This window comes from Scatophagus argus, chromosome 10 (genome assembly GCF_020382885.2).
Source record: "Scatophagus argus isolate fScaArg1 chromosome 10, fScaArg1.pri, whole genome shotgun sequence".
Classification (NCBI taxonomy): Eukaryota; Metazoa; Chordata; class Actinopteri; family Scatophagidae; genus Scatophagus; species Scatophagus argus.
The window spans coordinates 22,877,640-22,897,449 of NC_058502.1; the positions used below are offsets into that span (position 1 = coordinate 22,877,640).

A 19,810-nucleotide genomic window follows, 5' to 3' on the forward strand; every position below is an offset into this window, starting at 1 on the left:
TCTTATTTTTGTTCTAAACTAAAGGCTAAATTAGCTGAACTTGTAGCCTTGCTTTGTAGAGCTGTGTAAGCTAGCCATTGTTCTTGTTTAGGAATAAAAGTCAGCTATTTATACTGTTTGGGGTGAATAAACACAACCAATCCTGCATTCAGACTTAAAAAATGTATCTTGCTTTTGCACAAAGATATTACATTAAAGGATAGTGAATTTTGAGTCTCACTCCCAGGTTGTCAAATACTGAGGCTTTGGGTCGGTGATGCACATCATCACCTCTGTGAGTTGTTTATAAACAGATAATCTTTGGCCAGAATTCTCCTATTTGTCCAGGACATGGAAGTCTTCTAGGATATGCTGATTGGCACCATTGTTTTTCTAATGGAAAATCTGGTGTTTTGGTAACTCCTTTCATCCAGCACAACTCTGGAGTCTGAAGACACAGTGTTAGGTTGTAGCTAGGTACAGTACCTGGGTAAATATACTTTGTTACTTTGCACCACCACAAGCAAAAGAATTATCGCACTTTCCTGTTATCAGTCTCCTCCATTAAGTCTGTGAAGACTGAAGCTGATCCAGAATGCAGCTGCACGTATACTGACAAAAATTATTAGTCAAATTCTATCATTATTATTATTATTATTATTATTGTTGTGTGTCTTTGTGTGGTTCATGACAAACATCAAACAAAATAAGATCACCACACCCCATTTTCATTGTGTTAAGTGGTATGGTCCATTATCATGTCAAAAAAAAAAAAAAAAAATATTAGACCCAAGATGGCTTGATCCTCAAAACAACCACAAAGCTGTATTCCATTTCCAGAACTTTCCATTTATCTTGAAACAACCATTAACAAAAACATATGAAGTCAGACCACAAAAGCTCAAAAGAATAATAGCAGGTTTTGCACTTTCTATTAGCATCTCATACAGATTAGCGCCATCCTCAGTCCAACGCTTTGATCGACCCACTGCTTTTGTTTGGCAGTGTAAAGCTCTGTTGACAGCATGTATCCAATGGCCTGAAGCAGCACAAGAAAATGAATAGACCATTAGCTATGCCAAAGCACCGGTGCACCACTGCCATTTCTCAACCTTAATCCCTGGTCTTACTTTAGATCACAAACAGCAGAAGGAGGGATGAACAGAAAAAGGGTTGGACAAAGCAAGGACAGAGGAACAGGAAGAGGGAGAAGAGTGCAGGGCAGGACACTGAAGGAGGACAAAATAATAGAGCAGGATGAAGGCTTTCACGTGGTTGTTATAAAACCTGCCAAGCTGTATGATTTTTTTAATTGTGTCAGGAGGTTTTTCTGTCACTAGGGCCAACCTAAAGAGCCTAAAATTTATTTCACAGTACAATTAAAAGCATGGACTGTAATAGTAGTTTTCCTTAAAATTTCAACAATTTTACCTGCCAAAATTACTTTATTATTTAATAATTCTGCAGTAAAACATCATCAGTGTAATTTTCTTACAACAACTTGATTTTTTTTTTCTAATATGCCTGTAGATTCAAATGGTATATCATTATGATTTTAGCATCTCATTGTTAAAAAATGCTGTAGTGGAAGAACAGGAATGTAATGACATATATGGCCTATGTATTTCAACCACGGAAAATCTAAAAATAGAAACCTTCCCATATTAAACAACCCTCATGACCATTAGAGTACTGATTTTTGGCAGATGTTAATTTCAGACCCTGACACAGAAGTTTGACATTGAAACCTGGCCTATAAATTAGCAGGTATAGTCAAAACCCTTACCTTAGGGCGCATTCATACTGTTTATACTGTATACTATTAATGCTGGCCATCCTATGTGCCACCATGGAGTTTACACGTTAAGCTTCTACATGCTGCTACTACAACATTTCATTCAGAAAATAAGTCTTTCTCAAACAGCTTTCTGGCCTGGAATAACCAGGGCAAACCACATCAAATACAGAAAATACTATTTTAAGATTGACTGAGAGAGTAAAACTGATTTCTGCAATATTTGGTCAGTATTCTTTTGTCAGAACAGTTAAGAACCTTGTTTAAATCAAGAGTTTATGCATGCAGATAGAAAATATTAGACCTTCAGTGTAAAAGGATGCTTTGAATTGCAGTTACGCACACATAGCTGCCATGGAAAGTAACACTTTAACAGGGGTTAATGGATTAGTTAAAAGAAGTAGCATATGAAATATGAGATGAAAGGAGAAATTATGGACAGGCTGCTGATCTAGTGAAGAAGAGCGCAAATATATTTAAATTTAACTTTGTCTCTTAAGTACTTCTGTAATAAATCTAGGGAACTTATAATGTATTTCAGTGCCTCACCTCCATTGAGGCTGGCCTCCACAAACACTCGTATAGCTCTAACACACAGCTCAAAGTTGTCAGGAGTGACGTGGGCAGCATCACGGACGATGAAAGAGAGCGTTTCCACACATTTGATGAGAGACTTGGTGTCATGCTGGCCCAGATCCTGCCCCAGCGTCAGACTGTACTGGTTAACCAACGGGTGATTCAGCTGAACTTTAGAGCTGACCAGAGGGGTTTTACTCATCTCCAGGTCATCCTTTCCCACCTGGAAAAATACCAAAAAAACATCACAGGAATGTGAATCAGAATCTGACCTAGCATCAGCACAATCTTCTGGATTATATACTTGAAAACAGGTCATTTTAGATACTATCTGAACCTGTGTGCGTTCAGATTAGATCAGCCATAACATTGACAACCTGCCTAATTTTGAATAAGCTTCTCTTTTGCTGCCTAACAGCCCCAACCCATCGAGGTAAGAACTCCACTTGACGTCTGAAGGTAAGCTGTGGTATCATTCAGTAGCAGATCCTTCATGTCCTGTAAGTTGCGAGGTGGGGCCCCCATGGATGGGACTAGTTTTTCCAGCACATCCCACACTACGCTCGATTAGACTGAGATCTGGAGAGCTTGGAGGCCAAGTCAACACCTCTAACTTGTTTCTGTGTTTCTCAAATAATTCTTGAACCATTTTTGGAGTGTGGAACATTATTCTGTTGAAAGAGGCCACTGCCATCAAGGGATATCATTTCCACGAAGAGGTGTCAGCATTAATGTTTAGGTAGGTCGTACGTATCAAAGTAACATCCACATGAAGGGCAGGACCCAAGGTTTCGCAGCAGAACATTGCCCTTTCTTCACCTGCATTAGTGAGTCTTGGCCACCTATGATCCTGTCTCGGGTTCACCGGTTTTCCTTCCTATTAACAGGTCATGAACACTGCAGACCGGGAACATCCCACAAGAGCTGCAGTTTTGGAGATGTTCTGACCCAGTCATCTATCCATCACAATGTGGCCCTCGTCAAAGTCACTCAAATCCCATTTATTCTGCTTCCAACACATCAACTTCAAGGACAAAATGTTCCCTTTCTGCCTAATATATCCCTCCCACTGCTAGGTGCCATTTTGGCGAGATGATCAAAGTTATTCACTTCACCCGTCGGTGGTGATAATGTTATGGCTGATCGGTACATGTGTGTGTGTGTGAGCGCTGACCATGAGCCATCCACTGCTGGCCACATCGACGTCTGTTGTGGAGCGAGGGATCCTGTTCTTGCTGTGCTCAGTGTAGACCTCTGAGTCAGAAGTATAGCCACGGTCTATGCTCACTTCACTGAGATGATGAGGTGGCAGCTCACTATCTGACTGGGCTCCTGGACACACAAAGCACACACATAAATTCTCATTGTTTTTCGTTCTGTTGCTACTGTTTACATGCTTGACTGCTGCGTAACTACGGCTCAGTATGCATCACTGTTGACTCTGAATAATAGAAAATGGATGAAATTTGCTTCGAGAAAACTTATGACAATGCCACTTTGCATTTTATATAAATATGTGGCATATAAATTCTGACACACAGACTTCCCCCAAGTTACTAAACTTCCTAAATTCCAAGAAGTGAGACTGTCCCAGCTCCAGTGGATTATCCACAGACCTCATCCTGAATAACATTCCAGAGTTTAAGACATCATATAAACTATCTCATTGAAGTTTAGAAATTTAAAAAGACAAATGTATGACTTTTAAACACTTGTGTCAAACCATGTACAATGGACTAGCTGTGGCCACCTGTGTCATTTTCAGTTGTGCTGGAGGCAATCTGGAAAGAAGCAGGAGGTTTGATTCCAGCTCCGATGCACTCCAGCAGGGAGAAGAGTGTGTACCAGTCGTCTGTGCAGTGGATATTGGCTGCATTAGTCTTCAGCAGCTCATGAAGGCCATAAGCCACCTCTCTGCTGACCCTGGACAACACAGGAGGTTTCATCATCAGCAGGAGACGCAGGGAGAGGAGAACCTGTGGATGCATAGGGAGAAAAGAGATTGGGACTGGATAAGCTTTAATGGATCTATTAAGTACATTCTTCACTTAGGTACATTTTAACAAGATAATGAAAGGGCAAAAATACCAACAAAGCTATCAGTTATATCAGGAGGATATATGCCATGAGGCTGTAAAAACATGTTCAGTTTCAATTCAATTCAATTCAATTCAGTTTATTTATATAGCGCCAATTCACAACAAAAGTTGCCATTGTATGAACCATCACACTGTTTGCACTACATGTATATATATATATTTATCTTGTTTTTTTTGTTCTTCTTGTAAATACTTTATTCTTCATTTTTTATTACTATTATTTGCTATTTTGTATTTTGTATGGTGCACAGGAGAGAGAAAAATCAAATTGCTTGTATGGTCACACGTACTTGGCAAATAAAGTTGATTCTGATTCTGATTCTGAACTTATCTCATGACACTTTCCAGTTAGAGCAGGTCTAGACAAAACTCTTTAATTAAATTGTAATACAGAGAGCCCAACATTCCCCACTGAGCAAGCACTTGGCGACAGTGGCGAGGAAAAACTGCCTTACATGTCCCTTGAATATTCCTTTCTGTCCACTGGTCACATCATTTGCGAGCAAAGGCTAGCATGATTTCAGCCGGCACATGACCAACTGGAAGATTTTCAATTTAATATTGAGTCATAAAGTTTAATAAGGACTATTCTAAAAAGAAAAAAAAGAGTGAACTTGATTTTATGTTGGGTTAAGGAGACACTTTATCCCAAAATCATTCATATCATATGTGTAGTGCTATTTATGCATCTAGATTGTTCTGGTGTGAGCTGCAGAGTTTTGGAGATATCAACTGCAGACGGCATGACTGCATTTTCTGGAAAATAATTGAACTAGGTGGCACTTCCCTTGTGAAGTGTTTAAAGTGCCAAAAAAATACATTTGGTAATCATGACCCAGTTACTCAAGATAATCCCCAGATCTTATTGTGAGCAGTTTCACCTGGGACACATTTCACTCTACATGCACGGACGTGAGGCTCCTCATGACAGGACAAGATGTAAACATTAATGGCGTCCCCTTGGGCCATGCTGTAGCATTAGCCAGCTCATTAGCTGGGTGCTGAGATGTAAAGCTCATTTCCGAGTATGAGATCACTGGGTTTAAACGTAGGGCACTCTTGTAATATGAGGTCAGGATGGCATTAAACAAGCACATCTCCAAAAGCATTTGTTTAGGTACAATGGTTTTCATTATGCTACTGTTCAAACATCGTTTATAAAAGAAAGGTGGGGTGAAAACATCATCACCTGTAACATTTAGCGTAATCCTGTGCAGAAATGATTACAGCTGACAGGCATGTTAAAGTGATAGCATGTCTCATCCCTATTGTCAGTGAGGAAATGTATGATAAACTCAATGAAAAATGACACACTCTATTTCAGCGGTTCAGTGCTATGTTCCAAAACAGGGCTTCATAACACCTAAATGCATTTTTGGGTTTGTCTGTGCACATTGGGCTGCTTACTAAGAACTGCTCTATTCCAACACTCAATTATTGACTAGCATATTGGACATCATGCTCTGTTTTGTTGATAGAAGTCCAATGTCAGCTCTGCCAATGAGTGGGCTGTGACAGGGCAGCTCTTCTGACCAATAGAAGAGCTACATATCACAAATCAGTGCATGTGCCTGCACTGGAAGGTGGGGCGTCAAGTCAGCAGCATTTTTGCAGAAAGAAGTGTAAATATGTGACTCAGACAGTCCGCCCCCTCAGCTACAGCTGGGGCAGGATTTATAGTTACATGAATATTCACATTAAAAAATGTCAGTAAGCTGGTCAGTGGCATGAATAACTCACATGACTGTGGACCAACACCAATCACCTGTCTGGATTTAAATCTTTTAGGGACAGATTGTGAGATGATTTTCTCAGCCTGTAAGATCCCTCCAACTCCGCTGCAGGGTTTGTGTTCAGGTATGTCTCAGTGCACGTTTGTGTGTGTGTGTGTGTGTGTGTCTGTGTACATGTTTTTATGATCCCATGGGGACAAAAACCTGTTTGCACACCTACACGTGGGGACTCACCTACCTTATGGGGACAAAATGCAAGTCCCCATGGGGAAATGAGTAAGGGTGAAGACTTGGTTTAAGGTTAGGTTGAGTTTGAGGTTTAGGTTAAGGTTAGGGTAAAGGTTAGGGTTAGGGTTAGGCAAGTTATGGTTTTGGTTTGAGTAAGTCTGCAGGGAATGAATTTAAGTCTATGTAATGTCCCCATTCAGCATGAAAACCTAAGTATGTGTGTGTGTGTGTGAGTGTGAGTGTGGCGTGCCTGAGAGCTGATGTCTTCTCGTCTCAGCAGGCGGATTGCGAGTCGAAGGAGTCCCACCACCGCCCTTTCCACCAGGAAGCAGCTCTCATTGGCGTGGACACAAAGGTGGTAGAGGTGGTCACGCACGGTCTGCCACACACACGACACACGATCTCTACAGACACATGCACGCACACACAGAAAATGAAAAATGACTAAGACAATACAATGAGTGTGCTGTCAAGGTATTACTGACTGACTGTTTTCTCTTCCTACCGGTTCTCCAGAACTATACGCAGCAACATCTCCAAGCAGAAGGCAGCATCCTCTTCATCATAGGTCTCTTCATCTGGGGTGACTGATATCAGAGCCTAGAGGAAGGAGAAGGAGAAGCTATTTTGTTTTTTTATTGTTTTTATTGTTTTGATATAAATGCCATTTATTAGATATATTTAACCAAACTAGCAGAAACAGCAGTTAAAATTATTACATGACAAATATGAGCTGTATATTGCACATGTTGATGAGAAAGCAATAAGAACCTTCATTAGCTCCTGTAGAGACTCCAGCTGCAGGAATTTGCTCTCTGTGATCAGCTTTTCTGGGTCACATAGCTAAAAGGAGAAAAAAAGAAATCTTATTTTATACAGTGAAACCTATCTAAACTGGTGAGGGTCCTAGAACTTTAACATGCAGTATATAAAGTACTACCACATATTTTAAAAGGTCAACGACAGCAGCTTCTGCACTTTGGGATTGATGTAAAAACCGAAACTAAATGTAACAAATGAGGTCCAGGCAAAGTGCACGGTTTGAGAGAGGAAGAGTAAATCCTGAAGAGTATGTGACGACTTGAACCTAAGACCTTTGGTCCTCAGCTATTTTCCGATACCAACTTATTAAAGTTACGCAGAGATGTGGTTTCATATTCGGTTAGTTGTGATGCTATGCGCACATGCAATTTAAAACTATTGCCGCATTTTCTTTCAAATGAATCTAGTTGTGAATGTTCAGATTCATAACAGTTATAAGTGACTTCGGGCAGAGCTGTGACTTACAGGCTTCGAGGCAGCTCTGTGTACAAGTGTGTGTTCAGTTGCATGTAAGCGAATCAAATCAACATTTAAGGTCTGATTTCAGTCTGTGAATTTATTAAAGTTATTATGAAACTAGCACAGAGATTCAATGAATGAAGGATTTCTTATCATCAGCTGAAGGTATTACGTATGAATTATGTGGTATAACAGAGAAATGTTTGACTGGACATGATAAATGATGACTTCACCTTTATGCAGAGGATAGCAGCCTGCTTGGCCTCCTGGTTTTCTGTGGATGGTCCTCTGAGTCCTGACTGCTCAGCTCCACTTAGCGTCAACCAGTTGACAAAACTCAGTACTGCTGACTCACCACTGACATGCAACAGAGGGCCACATTTTCAGTTTCACTCTTGGTCAGAATTGTAATGAAGTGCATTTATCCTTCTCCAAATAAAGAGCTGCCCTAGGAAATTTGTGATTACCGATTTGAAGGTGTTTCCTCTCTTTGAAGAGAAATCTTCCCGTTTGGCTCCACAAAATCCTCCACCTGAGGCACCAAGCACAGTGTTTCAGCACTGACCAACAGGTGGCAGCAGAATATGTAGAATGCAGTCTCTTTGTTTCAGACAGCCCACAGAGTCTTATCACACAGCAGATATTATCTGACCACTGACAGAATGGAAAAGAGTGTTTAGAAATGGAGGACTGACCTCGACCATGGCTTTGGGCAAGAGCTCAGCTCTGAACAGCTGCAGCATGGAGTCCATGATGTTCTTCCAGCCCTCCCTCAGGATGTTGCCATGCCGATGGGCGAGGTCAAACACTGTCTTGGCTGCTGTCTGTGCCTTACTGTTGCTGCCAAACACTGTAGGAAGGTTTTCCACAGACTGCAGGGAAAGAGTCAACAGACACTCTGTATTCAGTCTTTACTAATATATTTTGGCTGTTTAATTACCAAACAGAATTTTGTCCATATTATTACTTTAAAACTCAGTATCTTCATTTAAATCACTTCCTTATGCTTTCTAGTAGTAAATCTGTTGCTGGTTTAGTTTCTCACTTTATCAGCTATCTTTATCTATATTTTCCATGTTTTTATATATATTTTCATTTTTTATCCTGACTGTGTACTATTTTATCTTGTTCTGTGCAGCACTGACAATCTGAATATCCACCTACAGTACGATACCTGACATCCTCATAGACAATTCACAGCCAACAAAGCCTGTGGTATAAGCAGTGTCTGGTCTGTGTACTGCTTTTTTGTTGTTGATATGGATGCTGGTGTGGGTCTATGTGTGCCTTTTGTTGCTGTGTTGTGTGTTTGCACAGTATACTGTCGTGTGATAACTGTCTGAGCTTCACTTACAGTGGGATTGGATTTAGGAAAGGAGGCAGGGAGATGATGCACATGTGTTTTATTTTATTTAAACAAATGTTTCAACAGTTTTGCTGCAATATGTTCAGTTGTAAAAATGTCAGCCTTAACTGCAAACTAAAGCTTGTAATTCACGCTCTCTACCGGTAGGACAAAGTTGACCTCTTTGACAGGATGCTGTGAATGTTTTGTGAAAGGGCCTCACCTCACTGCTCAGAGTGGTGAACTTGCACAGAGAGATGATCAAATTGTCGAAAACATCACTGAAGCCATAGTGAGCAGCTATCATTGCACATTTCCTGCCAAGACAGATAAGCATATGAGTATACACCCTAAAACCTAACAAAACACTTAATATAACTAAATGCATACAAACAAATACAACTACAAGCAAGTCCAGTGTGGTGGTATCTCTACCTGAAGCCAGTGATGGCCTTCTGGATGATGTTGTCATCCAAGCTCTTGTCAAACACATAAGAGAGAGCAGCGATGGTCGGGCCCCACGTCATGGTGAACAAGTCATGGTCGTAGCTTCCAGGTGGCAGGTGGAGGAAAACACCCTCAGGTGTGGCACCACGGTGTAGCAAGACACTCCATACGTAGTTCTCTTTCACCAGCCCTGTCTGCTCATCTGGCATCACAATCTCCTCACTCCTACAGAGGAAAAAAAGAAACAAGGTGATGAATCTGGCAAAACACCAGTTGCTAGCTTGACAATAGAGCTGAAAGGATTAGTGTTTTAATTGATTTGCAAAAAATGCATTTAGCAAAACTGCGCAGCACTCATTATAGATTGAATATCTTTAGATTTTAAACCACTGGTTGGACAAAACATCTCACATTTGGTAGACTAATTGATTAGCTACTGAGAAAAAAAAGACAGACAGGACTGTTTCTGATGATTAATAAAACTCAGATGAGTGCTGCAGTGTGATCGCAGCTTACTTGATAGCGGTGTAGATGTCTTCCAACATGTCCTGGTCGAAGTCTTTGTTTCCATTAACTCCCTTCAGATTTTTCTTGAATTGCTGTTTTAGGAAAAAGAAAGAGTGCATTTAGTTTTGGAATAATCAATCTTCATTTCCTCGCAGAAACCTAATTTAAACACCTCACAAGTAATTTCTCCACCATCAACATGTCCGTCAGTGGATCTCAACACAGCGAGCTCAGCTCAGACACCCAAGCCTCTGGCATTCAGCGCATCATTAACTGTGCATCCGACCAACAATTAAAAGTGCTTGTGTGGAAACACACTCGTTATGTGCTACTTAATAGGCTTTAGTTGAAGCGTTAGCAAAACAGGGCTTAGAGCCAAGAGCCTCCTGTAAATAAACATGAGCACTCTGCGATGACAGACATCCTCAAGGCTCAGTTTTATACTGCGGCAGGTAAGAAGGGGGGACAGGGAAGTCTGCAGGGACACATAGAAAAATAAACAGTGGCAGAGGGTGCCAGAGGGCTACAGAGGATCAGGCCTCTATTTATCATGGACACACTCTTGTCATATGGTCACTGACTATCAGAGAGCAACTGGTGCAGCTGCAGCTGGTAACAACAGCTAGCACAGCCTGAGCCACACACTGTGTTTCATGGACAAAATGAACATCATGCCACTGACCTCACCTGTACCTCACTAACAACATGTCATGTCATGGCATTTTCAGACCCCATTACAAAAATAACCCAGTGCCAACACATGCTGCTGCTGCTGCTGAATACTACACATTGCAAGCCGCTAAGTAACTGAAGTGCTAGGCGCCAGTTTTATTTGCCCTCTCCAAACTATTGTGTGGAAGCCTCTGCCTGTTGTCTGAGCCCGGAGGTCAACAAGACTTCTTCACCAAACCGCAGCTGACCTTTTGGGAATGCATAGGGATCATTTAAACACCATACAACAACAGCTGTATGACGAGGTATGGCTCGACTCAAGAAAGATCAATTCTACAAAGTCCGTGTGCATAGAAGGGAGAGGGGCCATAAGGGAGAGAGAGCAAGTGCTTGCTATTGTTTGTCAGTGAGAGTGGCCCACCCACTGACTGTTCACAAGCTGCCCCACAGACTCTGTTTAGTCTTCATGTGCTGTCAATCAAAGACAGAGAAAACACACACACACACACACACACACACATAGATGTGTGCGCCGCCTGTTTAGGATGATTTCACCTCACAGACAGACCACCACTGGCTACAGCTGCTGGCCGTGGGCTTTCTGAGCCGCCAAGCTGTACCAGTGCAAATGCTAGCATTCACACAGGAATGCCGCTTCAGCAGACACAAACAGTAGCACGTAGAAATAAATCTGCACACTAACAATTCTGTTTACCATGTTTACACAAGTGCATCTCAATGTCATACAGATTCTAATGTAGCTTTGACAAGACAAGAAGTCCTGCTAGACTACACAACTACATTAAACAAAAGTGATATCATGTATGATATTTTACCATTAGCAAACACTGACTCTCACCAGTAGCTTATGGACTATGTCACATCAGAGCTACTTCTTGTTTCATTATTTTTCAACTTTAACACTATACTATACTACTTTTTCATTACTCAGCAGAATGGGAATATTCACAATACTTTTTCACTGTGCAAGGAATAGAAATAAGTAGATAAAAGCCAGGAAAAATTACAACTACTCAAGACTGAGGTCTCTTTATAGAAGCAATGTTCCTCCAGACAACCGAAAGACCTAGTCGGCAAAGTTTGCAACGGAACTCATGACTTGTCCAGCGGGCAGCACGGTGGTGCAGTGGTTAGCACTGTCGCCTCACAGGTTCGAATCCCGGTCTGGGCCCTTCTATGTGGAGTTTGCATGTTCTCCCTGTGCCTGCGTGGGTTTTCTCCGGGTACTCCGGCTTCCTCCCACAATCCCAAAAACATGCACATTAGGTTAATTGGCTACTCTACATTATCTCTAAGTGTTAGAGTGTGGTTGTCTGTCTTTGTGTATCATGCCCTATGATTGATTGGCGACCAGTCCAGGGTGAACCCCGCCTCTCGCCCGTAGTCAGCTGGAATAGGCTCCAGCCACCCCCCCGCAACCCTGACGGATACGCGGTATAGAAAATGGATGGATGGCTTGTCCAGCGAAAAGGACATCTGCAGAAAGAGAAATCACTCACCTCTAGAGTCATGGGGATGTTCTGCTTGCGGACATTGTGGTTGTGCTGGTCAGTGTTCAGCATTATGACAGCATAGGCCAACGCAAAGCCCGCATCGTTGGTCATGAAAGGAGAGCCATTCACCTTCTACAAACACACACAAACACAATATACACAATTTAACACACGACAATCAAACATCGTCTGAAGCTTGGCCCACTTGTTTCAAAGTAAAAATCAAATCTGTTGTGCTGTATATTAAACCTTTTTTCTAGACTGAGTCACACCTTGTACATCCTGCTGATATTACAGTGACCCCTTACAGTGGAAAACTCATTGACAGTGTCACTGACTATAATTACTCATCAACTCTTTGCGTATGTGGTCAGCCTAAAAAAAGGACATTAGTAGGAATAGTTTCCAGGTCACATGGCTCACTATATGTGTCTGTGTTACTTCATCCTACTGCTACAATCAGAAGGGTTCATCAGGAAATCAAGCAATCATGTTTTTCTTGGATGGAAAAAAGGTGTGTGTTTGTATAAAGAAGGCATTAAGAAATTATTTAACCATCATTAAGATACAATGTATATACTACAGCGGGTAAGACCGAGTTAATCACAAGTTTTCAAAGGTGGAATAAAGAAGTCTTCTCTTTTCAAGTCTCAGTTCTTGGCTATGAAATCCAACCCCAAGCCCAAGCACGGAATGACCATGAGATTAAGAACAGTGGCAATTTTTGGCTAACTCGAATGTGGGTCCCCAACAAACGATGGATGTTGTCTAACAAGTAAAACACGGACCATTTTTGATTTTAACAGACATCATCTAGGCAATAAAACCCTGAATGCAAAAACTTTCTTACCAAGGTTGTGTTAAACGCTCCATTTTAGCTACAATACCCAATTTTGTCTAATGTTATCTTAATCCATTTAAGGCACTGATGAGTTGATTCAAAGTATGTATCCACTGTAAGAAAACGGCTAAAGTGATTAACCACAAAATTTTGGAATTGGTCATCAAGCGAAGAAGTTATCTCAGGGCACTTATCATATGCAGGATGTCCAGACCACAATCTTTAAAATAGCAACATCATCAATATAAATACTAACATTTCCATCCACGACCAAAGCATAAACTATATATATAAAAATAAACTTTTAATAGGCAGAAAGTGAACTTGCTAGTGCTTACTCCTCTTTTATAGAAGTTTAGTTTGAAGTTATCCAATCCAAAATATAAGCTCTGAAATGTTGTTCTCTGGTAATCTGAAGGTCAAAATGCTGTTGACACATGATAATGAAGAATTTTTCAGACATTTCTCATAGGTCAAGGAAGTGTGCCTTACATGCCAGTTATCTGTGAAGGTTTCCAGGAGTCTCTGGATGACAGGAGCCTCTCCAGGCAGTCTAAAGGCCTCCAGGTAGAGCCGCAGGGCCTCATCAATACGAAGCCCCTGGAAGGTGAATGTACTGCAAAAGTGATTCACATTATTAGAACAAACTCAGATCCCTCAGAACACTTCCTACCAATAGAAAACACACCAATGATATATGGGAATCACAACACCCATTAAGAGCAGAGTCTAAAATAACATTTAAATGATAAACAAATTTCACCCTACTTTACAAAGCTGTCCAGGAGCTCCATGTTCTTGCGATCACTGATGTACTCGCCAATCATTTTTTTGTCCAGTCTGGGGTTTTCTCTGAGCCACTGGGCTACCTGGTTGTTGTCCATGGGGTTACTGAGGAGGCCTTTCTCCTGCAGGAACTGGATTCCCTTCTTGGGCTTCTGATTAAACTGCTCTGTGCCTGTTATCAGCAACTGGACACATGACAGACAGACAGTTTGAACTTGGAGTAGTAGCCTTTATACTTGTTTGTGGATGTGCAAAAGTACAACAAATCTAGATTAATTAATACGTCTCACCTTTTTCTTTGTTCTAATTTCCATCAATTCTTGGGAATCAGGTAAATATGATGAGAAACGTTGTGGTTTTTTCTGGAGTCTCTTCTCAGCTGGGTGAAAAGATGATTATTTATATTAGCTTCAACTGTGGATTTCCATCTCACTGTTTAAGAAGACTTTAAAGAGATTAATGTCTCACCAATGTCACTATCTCCTTGGTCCTGTCTACCTAGTCTCATCTTCTCTGCCATCTGATGCCCACTGGTTGGTGGACACACTGGTATATCCTCAGCTTGCGCGAGATTCAGACCATTGGTACTAACAAGTCTATTCAGATCTGAAGAGTAAAGGAAAGTCTGTTTGGTCATACTTTCTATGAAGACCACAATGATATTTTACTGGGGCATTTGCAGTATATTATAATGACTATACTTTCATAAACAGATATAATGCTTTCAGATGCACTATATCAACAGTCAAACATTATAGATGTGACTTATAACGAATCATAAGTTCAAGTGTCTTATGGATGCTCTTGACTAGTGAAAAAAAGGTTGAGTGACAGGGCTTATAATACATGACTATTTATACCCACCTCTACACACCTCATCAATCAACTGAATGCATGCTACAATATTATTATAATAATCTACTGTATGCAGTATCATAAGTTATCGCTGTATGTGTTAGAGTAAAGTACATATTGATGGATGTCTTATAACGCACAAAGTGTAAGGCATTTTCATGTATTTTAAAAAATCTATGTTGCATCAGAAGTGATTACTATGAATTATTGTCTAAAAAAAGCTATTAATTAGTAATATTATAAGAAGGAGAAGAGTACCAGCAAATACAACAGAGTTAAAACACAAATTTGTTCAGAAAGTCACAGTCAGATGTGTGTACCAGCTGAAGTGTCTGTTCCGTTGTTGGTTGAACCTTCTCCCTCTGCCAGCAGTGCAGTTTCTGACTGGTCTTGTTGAGCAGTGCTGTTGACCACCTTGGCCTGGCAGTGAGCTTCAGTGCTGTCAATCACTGTGAGCAGAGCCTCCAGTGACAGGAGGTGGGTGGTGTAGAGCTGTCCTGACACCGGGAATGCATTCTGTAGCCACAGACCAAAAAATGTGTCATCATTTGATAAAAATTGTATCATTAGACAATATTTTGTCTGGTAGTCATCACTATTCAACTGATTCTTTCATTTAACATTTGTATTTACTTAGCAAGTGAATGAAAGTAAACAATGAAATCATATTTTTTAAAAACAAGGTTTCTTCAGTGTTCAATACCACACATAAAGCAATTTAGTATCTTTTTCACTGTCATGCCTGTTGAAGAATGACAGACCAGAAAACACTGAAGTGGAGCATTCATCTTTAATATGTGTTTGCTACAGGCCTGACGGATCTGCTTGAACAGCCTCCTGCATGCACACTCCACTCTCACATGAGTCTAACTCGTAATTTGAAGATGTACACCGTCAGCTATGACATTATTACCACTCACCCAACCTTTGAGGATAAGACTCACTCAAAACCACCAAAACAGCCCTGACCTGTCAATGCATGGACTCCACTAGACCTCTGAAGGTATGCTACAATATCTAGCACCAAGCCATCAAAGTTGGGAGGTGGGGCCTCCATGGATCATGTTTTTCCAGCACATCCTACAGATGTTTGACTAGATTGTGATCTGGAGAATTTGCAGGGCAAGTTAACACCTCAAGCTTGTTGTTGTGTTCCTCAAACCCTGACAAGTCTGGAGGTATGCAGCCCCATATGCAACAAACTGCAATGCACTGTGTGTTCTGACTGTTTCTGTTAGAGTCAGCATTGATTTTTTGAGTTACAGTAGCTCCTGTTTTGGATCGAACAACACAGGCCAACCTTTGTCACCCATGATCCTGTCTCCGGTTCACCAGTTTTCCTTCCGTGTCCCACTTTTGACAGGTCTTGTCCACTGCAGACCAGGAACATTCCACAAGAACTGCAGTTTTGGAAACACTCTGACCCAATCAGCTATCTGTCACAATGTGGTCCTGGTCAAAGTCACTCAAATTCAACTGATTATACAACCCCCTCACTGCCAGGTGTTACTTTAAGGAGATAATCAATGTTATTTACCTCACCTGTCAGTGGTAACAATGTTATCGCTGATCGGTGTATAATATTCCCTGACAGCCCACAAACTCAATAAAAAATGTTAGAACTAATGGCACTGTTAACAGTAAGAAAGACAAAACATTCAGGCCTTTGTTAAATTCTAGATTTTTTATCACTTTCTCAGGCTTTATTAATGGAACTGAATTCTGTGCTTTTTAACTCTTTTCAAAACCTGCATATAAGTGGGAGAAGCAACGGAGTTCTCTAAGATTTATGGGAAGTATGCAAAGTAAGCACCTCACTTCTCCTACCCAACAAGGAGATCCAGTATTATCCTCAACAAAGAATTCACAATGTCTTAAAACGGTTTAAACTGGGATGTTACCTTTGACAGCAGCTTAGTGAGGTCCTCAAACAGATTCGAGCAGTAGAAGTCACAGTCATAGTTGATGTAGAGCTCAGTGACAAAGCTAGGGATCCTCCACAGCTGGACCAGTGCCTCCAGAGCCATCTCCTTCATCTCATAGGGCATCTTAATGTTCTCTGACGTGATAATGTCCATCAGTTTCTTCAGGTACATCTGACAGTTCAGCACACAGGTTCTCACCATTAGTTTTTACCATGTGAGTGGCACTTTAGAAAGACAGTCAGCTGACAGAGCATAAAGGCTATATAATGAACACATAATTAACAAACTGGTCATACAGTTACCTCAAGCTGAAACTTCAGATGTACCCTCATGCTTTCAAAAAGCAAGAAGCAAACTCGTATGGATGAAGCGTATAAGTTCATACGATCCACACTCAGCAGCTACGACACAGACAGAAAAGATACATCAAAATATGCACATAGTTAAGCTTTGTCACATTCTACTTCATTCATTCGTTGACACTTTAACCTGGAATTAAAGTTTTTTCAATTATTTAAAGGTTAAAGGTTAAAACTCTTGACATTAAAATGATTAAATGAAACTCTTTCAGATTTCACATGTTTCTTGGGAAATAAACTAATGGATGGCAGATTGTTGGTCATCCTGGTATGCAACCAGTACCAAATATTATCACGTCACTACATTGTACCAGAGCAGAGCCAGTATGAGCAAGTTTTGTTCCACAGTTCTATCAGTTTCTAAACTGTTTTTACACCGTCTCTAGAAAAGACAAATGAACAAAAAACAAAAAATGAAAAAAATATATGAGCATTCATTTATATATCCTACTGCACCTGAAAGAGATGTCTGCAGAGCTCATCTTTGACCAGTCCTAGTAAAGACTGGTAGTTAGCAATGTGTCCCGACTCAAGGGCTACAGTCAGAAGCTGCAAGCCCATGTGCATCATGGCGTCAGTGTTGTGGCGGTCATGGGGGTTGGTCAGCGAGATCAGGAAGCGAAAAAGCTCCCTTAGACATGGCAGGCCATAAGGGATGAGCGATGCTCCTACGAAAGAGACAAGAGAAACCCAGAGGTGAAGAAAGAACACAGAACTGTGTAGACAAGATTTTGATCTTATGTAAAGAAAACAATTACAGTAAAATGTTGAGCTCTCACAGTCAACTCAAATTCAACTGATTCTTGAGTTAAACGAATAGAAAAAGCAACTGTTAACTTGTAAACTGTCAAGAGTGACCAAAACCTTTCCACTGAAGTAACAGCAGAACAGATCTTTACCATCTCTTTGTGTGGACTGGGTGAAACGGACTCCTCGGGGGTTGACATAGTCCATGTCATGGACAGAGGTGTTGTCTGACTGCTCTGTCATGGATTCTTTGTCCTCCAGAACCTCTGGGATAGACTCCACTGAGGCTGATTGAGCTGGTCCAATTTCAGACTAGACACACATGGAAAAAAAAGTCAGAAGTCATAGATAGAGGAAAAAAGAAAAGGTTTTTCATAAAAGAGATACAACTCATTATGAGCTACCAGGAGATTACTGGTTGGCAGAATAGCCATACCTGTGCATCCAGAGAGCCAGATTCAGTCCCAGACAGAGTGGTAGCAGCAGCTGCAGATGAGTTGCATTGTTCCAAGTCAGACAAGTCTTCTCTGGAGGTGGCTTTGGAACAGGTGTCCAAGCCACTGTCTGTGGTTGTAGGGCTACAAATGGATGAACCAGCGCTGTCTGAAGATGGTAAAGAGTTGGACAAGCCTTGCTCAATGAATGGGACACCACCTAACAGGAGAAAGATACAGTCACACAATGGCCAAGGTCCAACACAGACTGTTTATGCATTCGTTGGGCAGAAAAGAGGGTACAGGCATATTTTTCATTAACAGCTGTCTAATATTATATAGTTAATGAGAAAATCCCAGCGGGATTTTTATGACTGCACGATTTGATGTGATTATAGCTGAGGACTGTGTTCATGATTATGAGTGTATTATTATTGCTATTACCTGAAAGGTTGTTGTTGCTGAGGGTGTTGGATTGGCTTGGATCCATCTGACCCGAGGGACTGCGGACTATGTGGCGGGGCGGCCTTGGAGAGCGTTTCTGCTTCTTCCATTTGGATGACTCACTCATCCCACCAGCACGCATCTTCAACTGGATGAAACAGAGCGGATCACATGGAACACATTGTACTGCTGGTACGAAGCATCATCATTGCTAATTAAGGCTATAATCAGATAGGATGCTTGATTTCTTTTAACATTATATTTTTGTTTCATTGCCAGCAACAGACTGTAGACTCAAGGGGCCCAATCAAAATTAATGAGAGAGAAGGTTTTACACATCAAGCTGTGTTTCCAGGTGTTGTGGAACTTTACCGCATATGTGAAAATAAGCTGTTTAAAGCCTTTAGTGTCTCCAGAATGAACTGTGTGAATTTAAATGTCCCCGAAAGACTGAGTCAGCTTCATATTTCCCTCGCTCACAGCACCTCTGAAGAAATCCTGACAAAACTGAGACACTATGGATAGCTATACCAAAAACCTAAAAAGAAGGTAACCCTGGTTCTCTGAGAAATGGGTGCTATATCTCCTGTGAAGTGAGGTGTCAAATAAGAACACCCTATTTGATCATGGCATAAAAGAATGTGGCGCAAATACTGTTTCATAAGACAAGGCACAGACAATAACAGCACAGTACATTCATGCACACAAGTACTGGATACTAAGAAGAGTCAATGTCTCTTTGATGTGTAAAGCTACAGTTTGAGGTTGTGTTTATTTAATCAAATGATTTAGGAGTTCAGACACTCTTCTAAATCCGTTTTGTGACCTCATCTCACCTTTCTTAAAGAAAAAAAAAAACTACTGAGACATGCTCTATCCTGCTAACAGCTGACAAAGCATATGGGTGAAATGATATACAGCAGCTGAAATATATGCATGAATGTGTAAACCCAAAATATGATTCAATTAAATTCAAAAATAACACAATGCAATGTAAGCATTCCCAAGCACAGACATGCCATGGTGAACTGTGTTTAACATGAATTATCTCTCACTTGCTGTGTTCTTTAATAACAGATGATCACTTCTTAAATAGAACACATTCGGGCATGTTTACAGACTATAGAAGTGGGAGGGTAGTGGGAGGTCTTGAAAAGGACAGGGGAAGGATCTCCAGCCTAAATACTTGAAGTCATCTTCCTTACCTGCACCCGTTTGTTTTTCCACAAGATATTGTAAGCCT

General features: G+C 40.9%; 1 protein-coding gene across 2 annotated transcripts in view; it reads right to left on the reverse strand.

The window, feature by feature from the left end:
- gbf1 (golgi brefeldin A resistant guanine nucleotide exchange factor 1) overlaps window positions 1-19,810 on the reverse strand; it is a 79,596-nt gene that overhangs the window by 13,708 nt on the left and 46,078 nt on the right. For both annotated transcript variants that reach the window (XM_046402615.1, XM_046402614.1), the window contains exons 9-32: window positions 18,568-18,715; window positions 18,126-18,343; window positions 17,842-18,001; window positions 17,399-17,610; window positions 16,886-16,984; window positions 16,560-16,754; window positions 14,979-15,174; window positions 14,272-14,409; window positions 14,094-14,182; window positions 13,786-13,988; window positions 13,510-13,633; window positions 12,183-12,308; window positions 10,000-10,082; window positions 9,472-9,708; window positions 9,260-9,353; window positions 8,387-8,563; window positions 8,159-8,223; window positions 7,925-8,048; window positions 7,182-7,253; window positions 6,916-7,010; window positions 6,661-6,814; window positions 4,101-4,326; window positions 3,525-3,682; window positions 2,324-2,573 (exon numbers count right to left, since the gene is read on the reverse strand). In XM_046402615.1, the coding sequence (XP_046258571.1) occupies window positions 2,324-2,573; window positions 3,525-3,682; window positions 4,101-4,326; window positions 6,661-6,814; window positions 6,916-7,010; window positions 7,182-7,253; window positions 7,925-8,048; window positions 8,159-8,223; window positions 8,387-8,563; window positions 9,260-9,353; window positions 9,472-9,708; window positions 10,000-10,082; window positions 12,183-12,308; window positions 13,510-13,633; window positions 13,786-13,988; window positions 14,094-14,182; window positions 14,272-14,409; window positions 14,979-15,174; window positions 16,560-16,754; window positions 16,886-16,984; window positions 17,399-17,610; window positions 17,842-18,001; window positions 18,126-18,343; window positions 18,568-18,715 (3,643 nt within the window). The remainder of the gene's footprint in view (window positions 1-2,323; window positions 2,574-3,524; window positions 3,683-4,100; window positions 4,327-6,660; window positions 6,815-6,915; window positions 7,011-7,181; window positions 7,254-7,924; window positions 8,049-8,158; window positions 8,224-8,386; window positions 8,564-9,259; window positions 9,354-9,471; window positions 9,709-9,999; window positions 10,083-12,182; window positions 12,309-13,509; window positions 13,634-13,785; window positions 13,989-14,093; window positions 14,183-14,271; window positions 14,410-14,978; window positions 15,175-16,559; window positions 16,755-16,885; window positions 16,985-17,398; window positions 17,611-17,841; window positions 18,002-18,125; window positions 18,344-18,567; window positions 18,716-19,810) is intronic.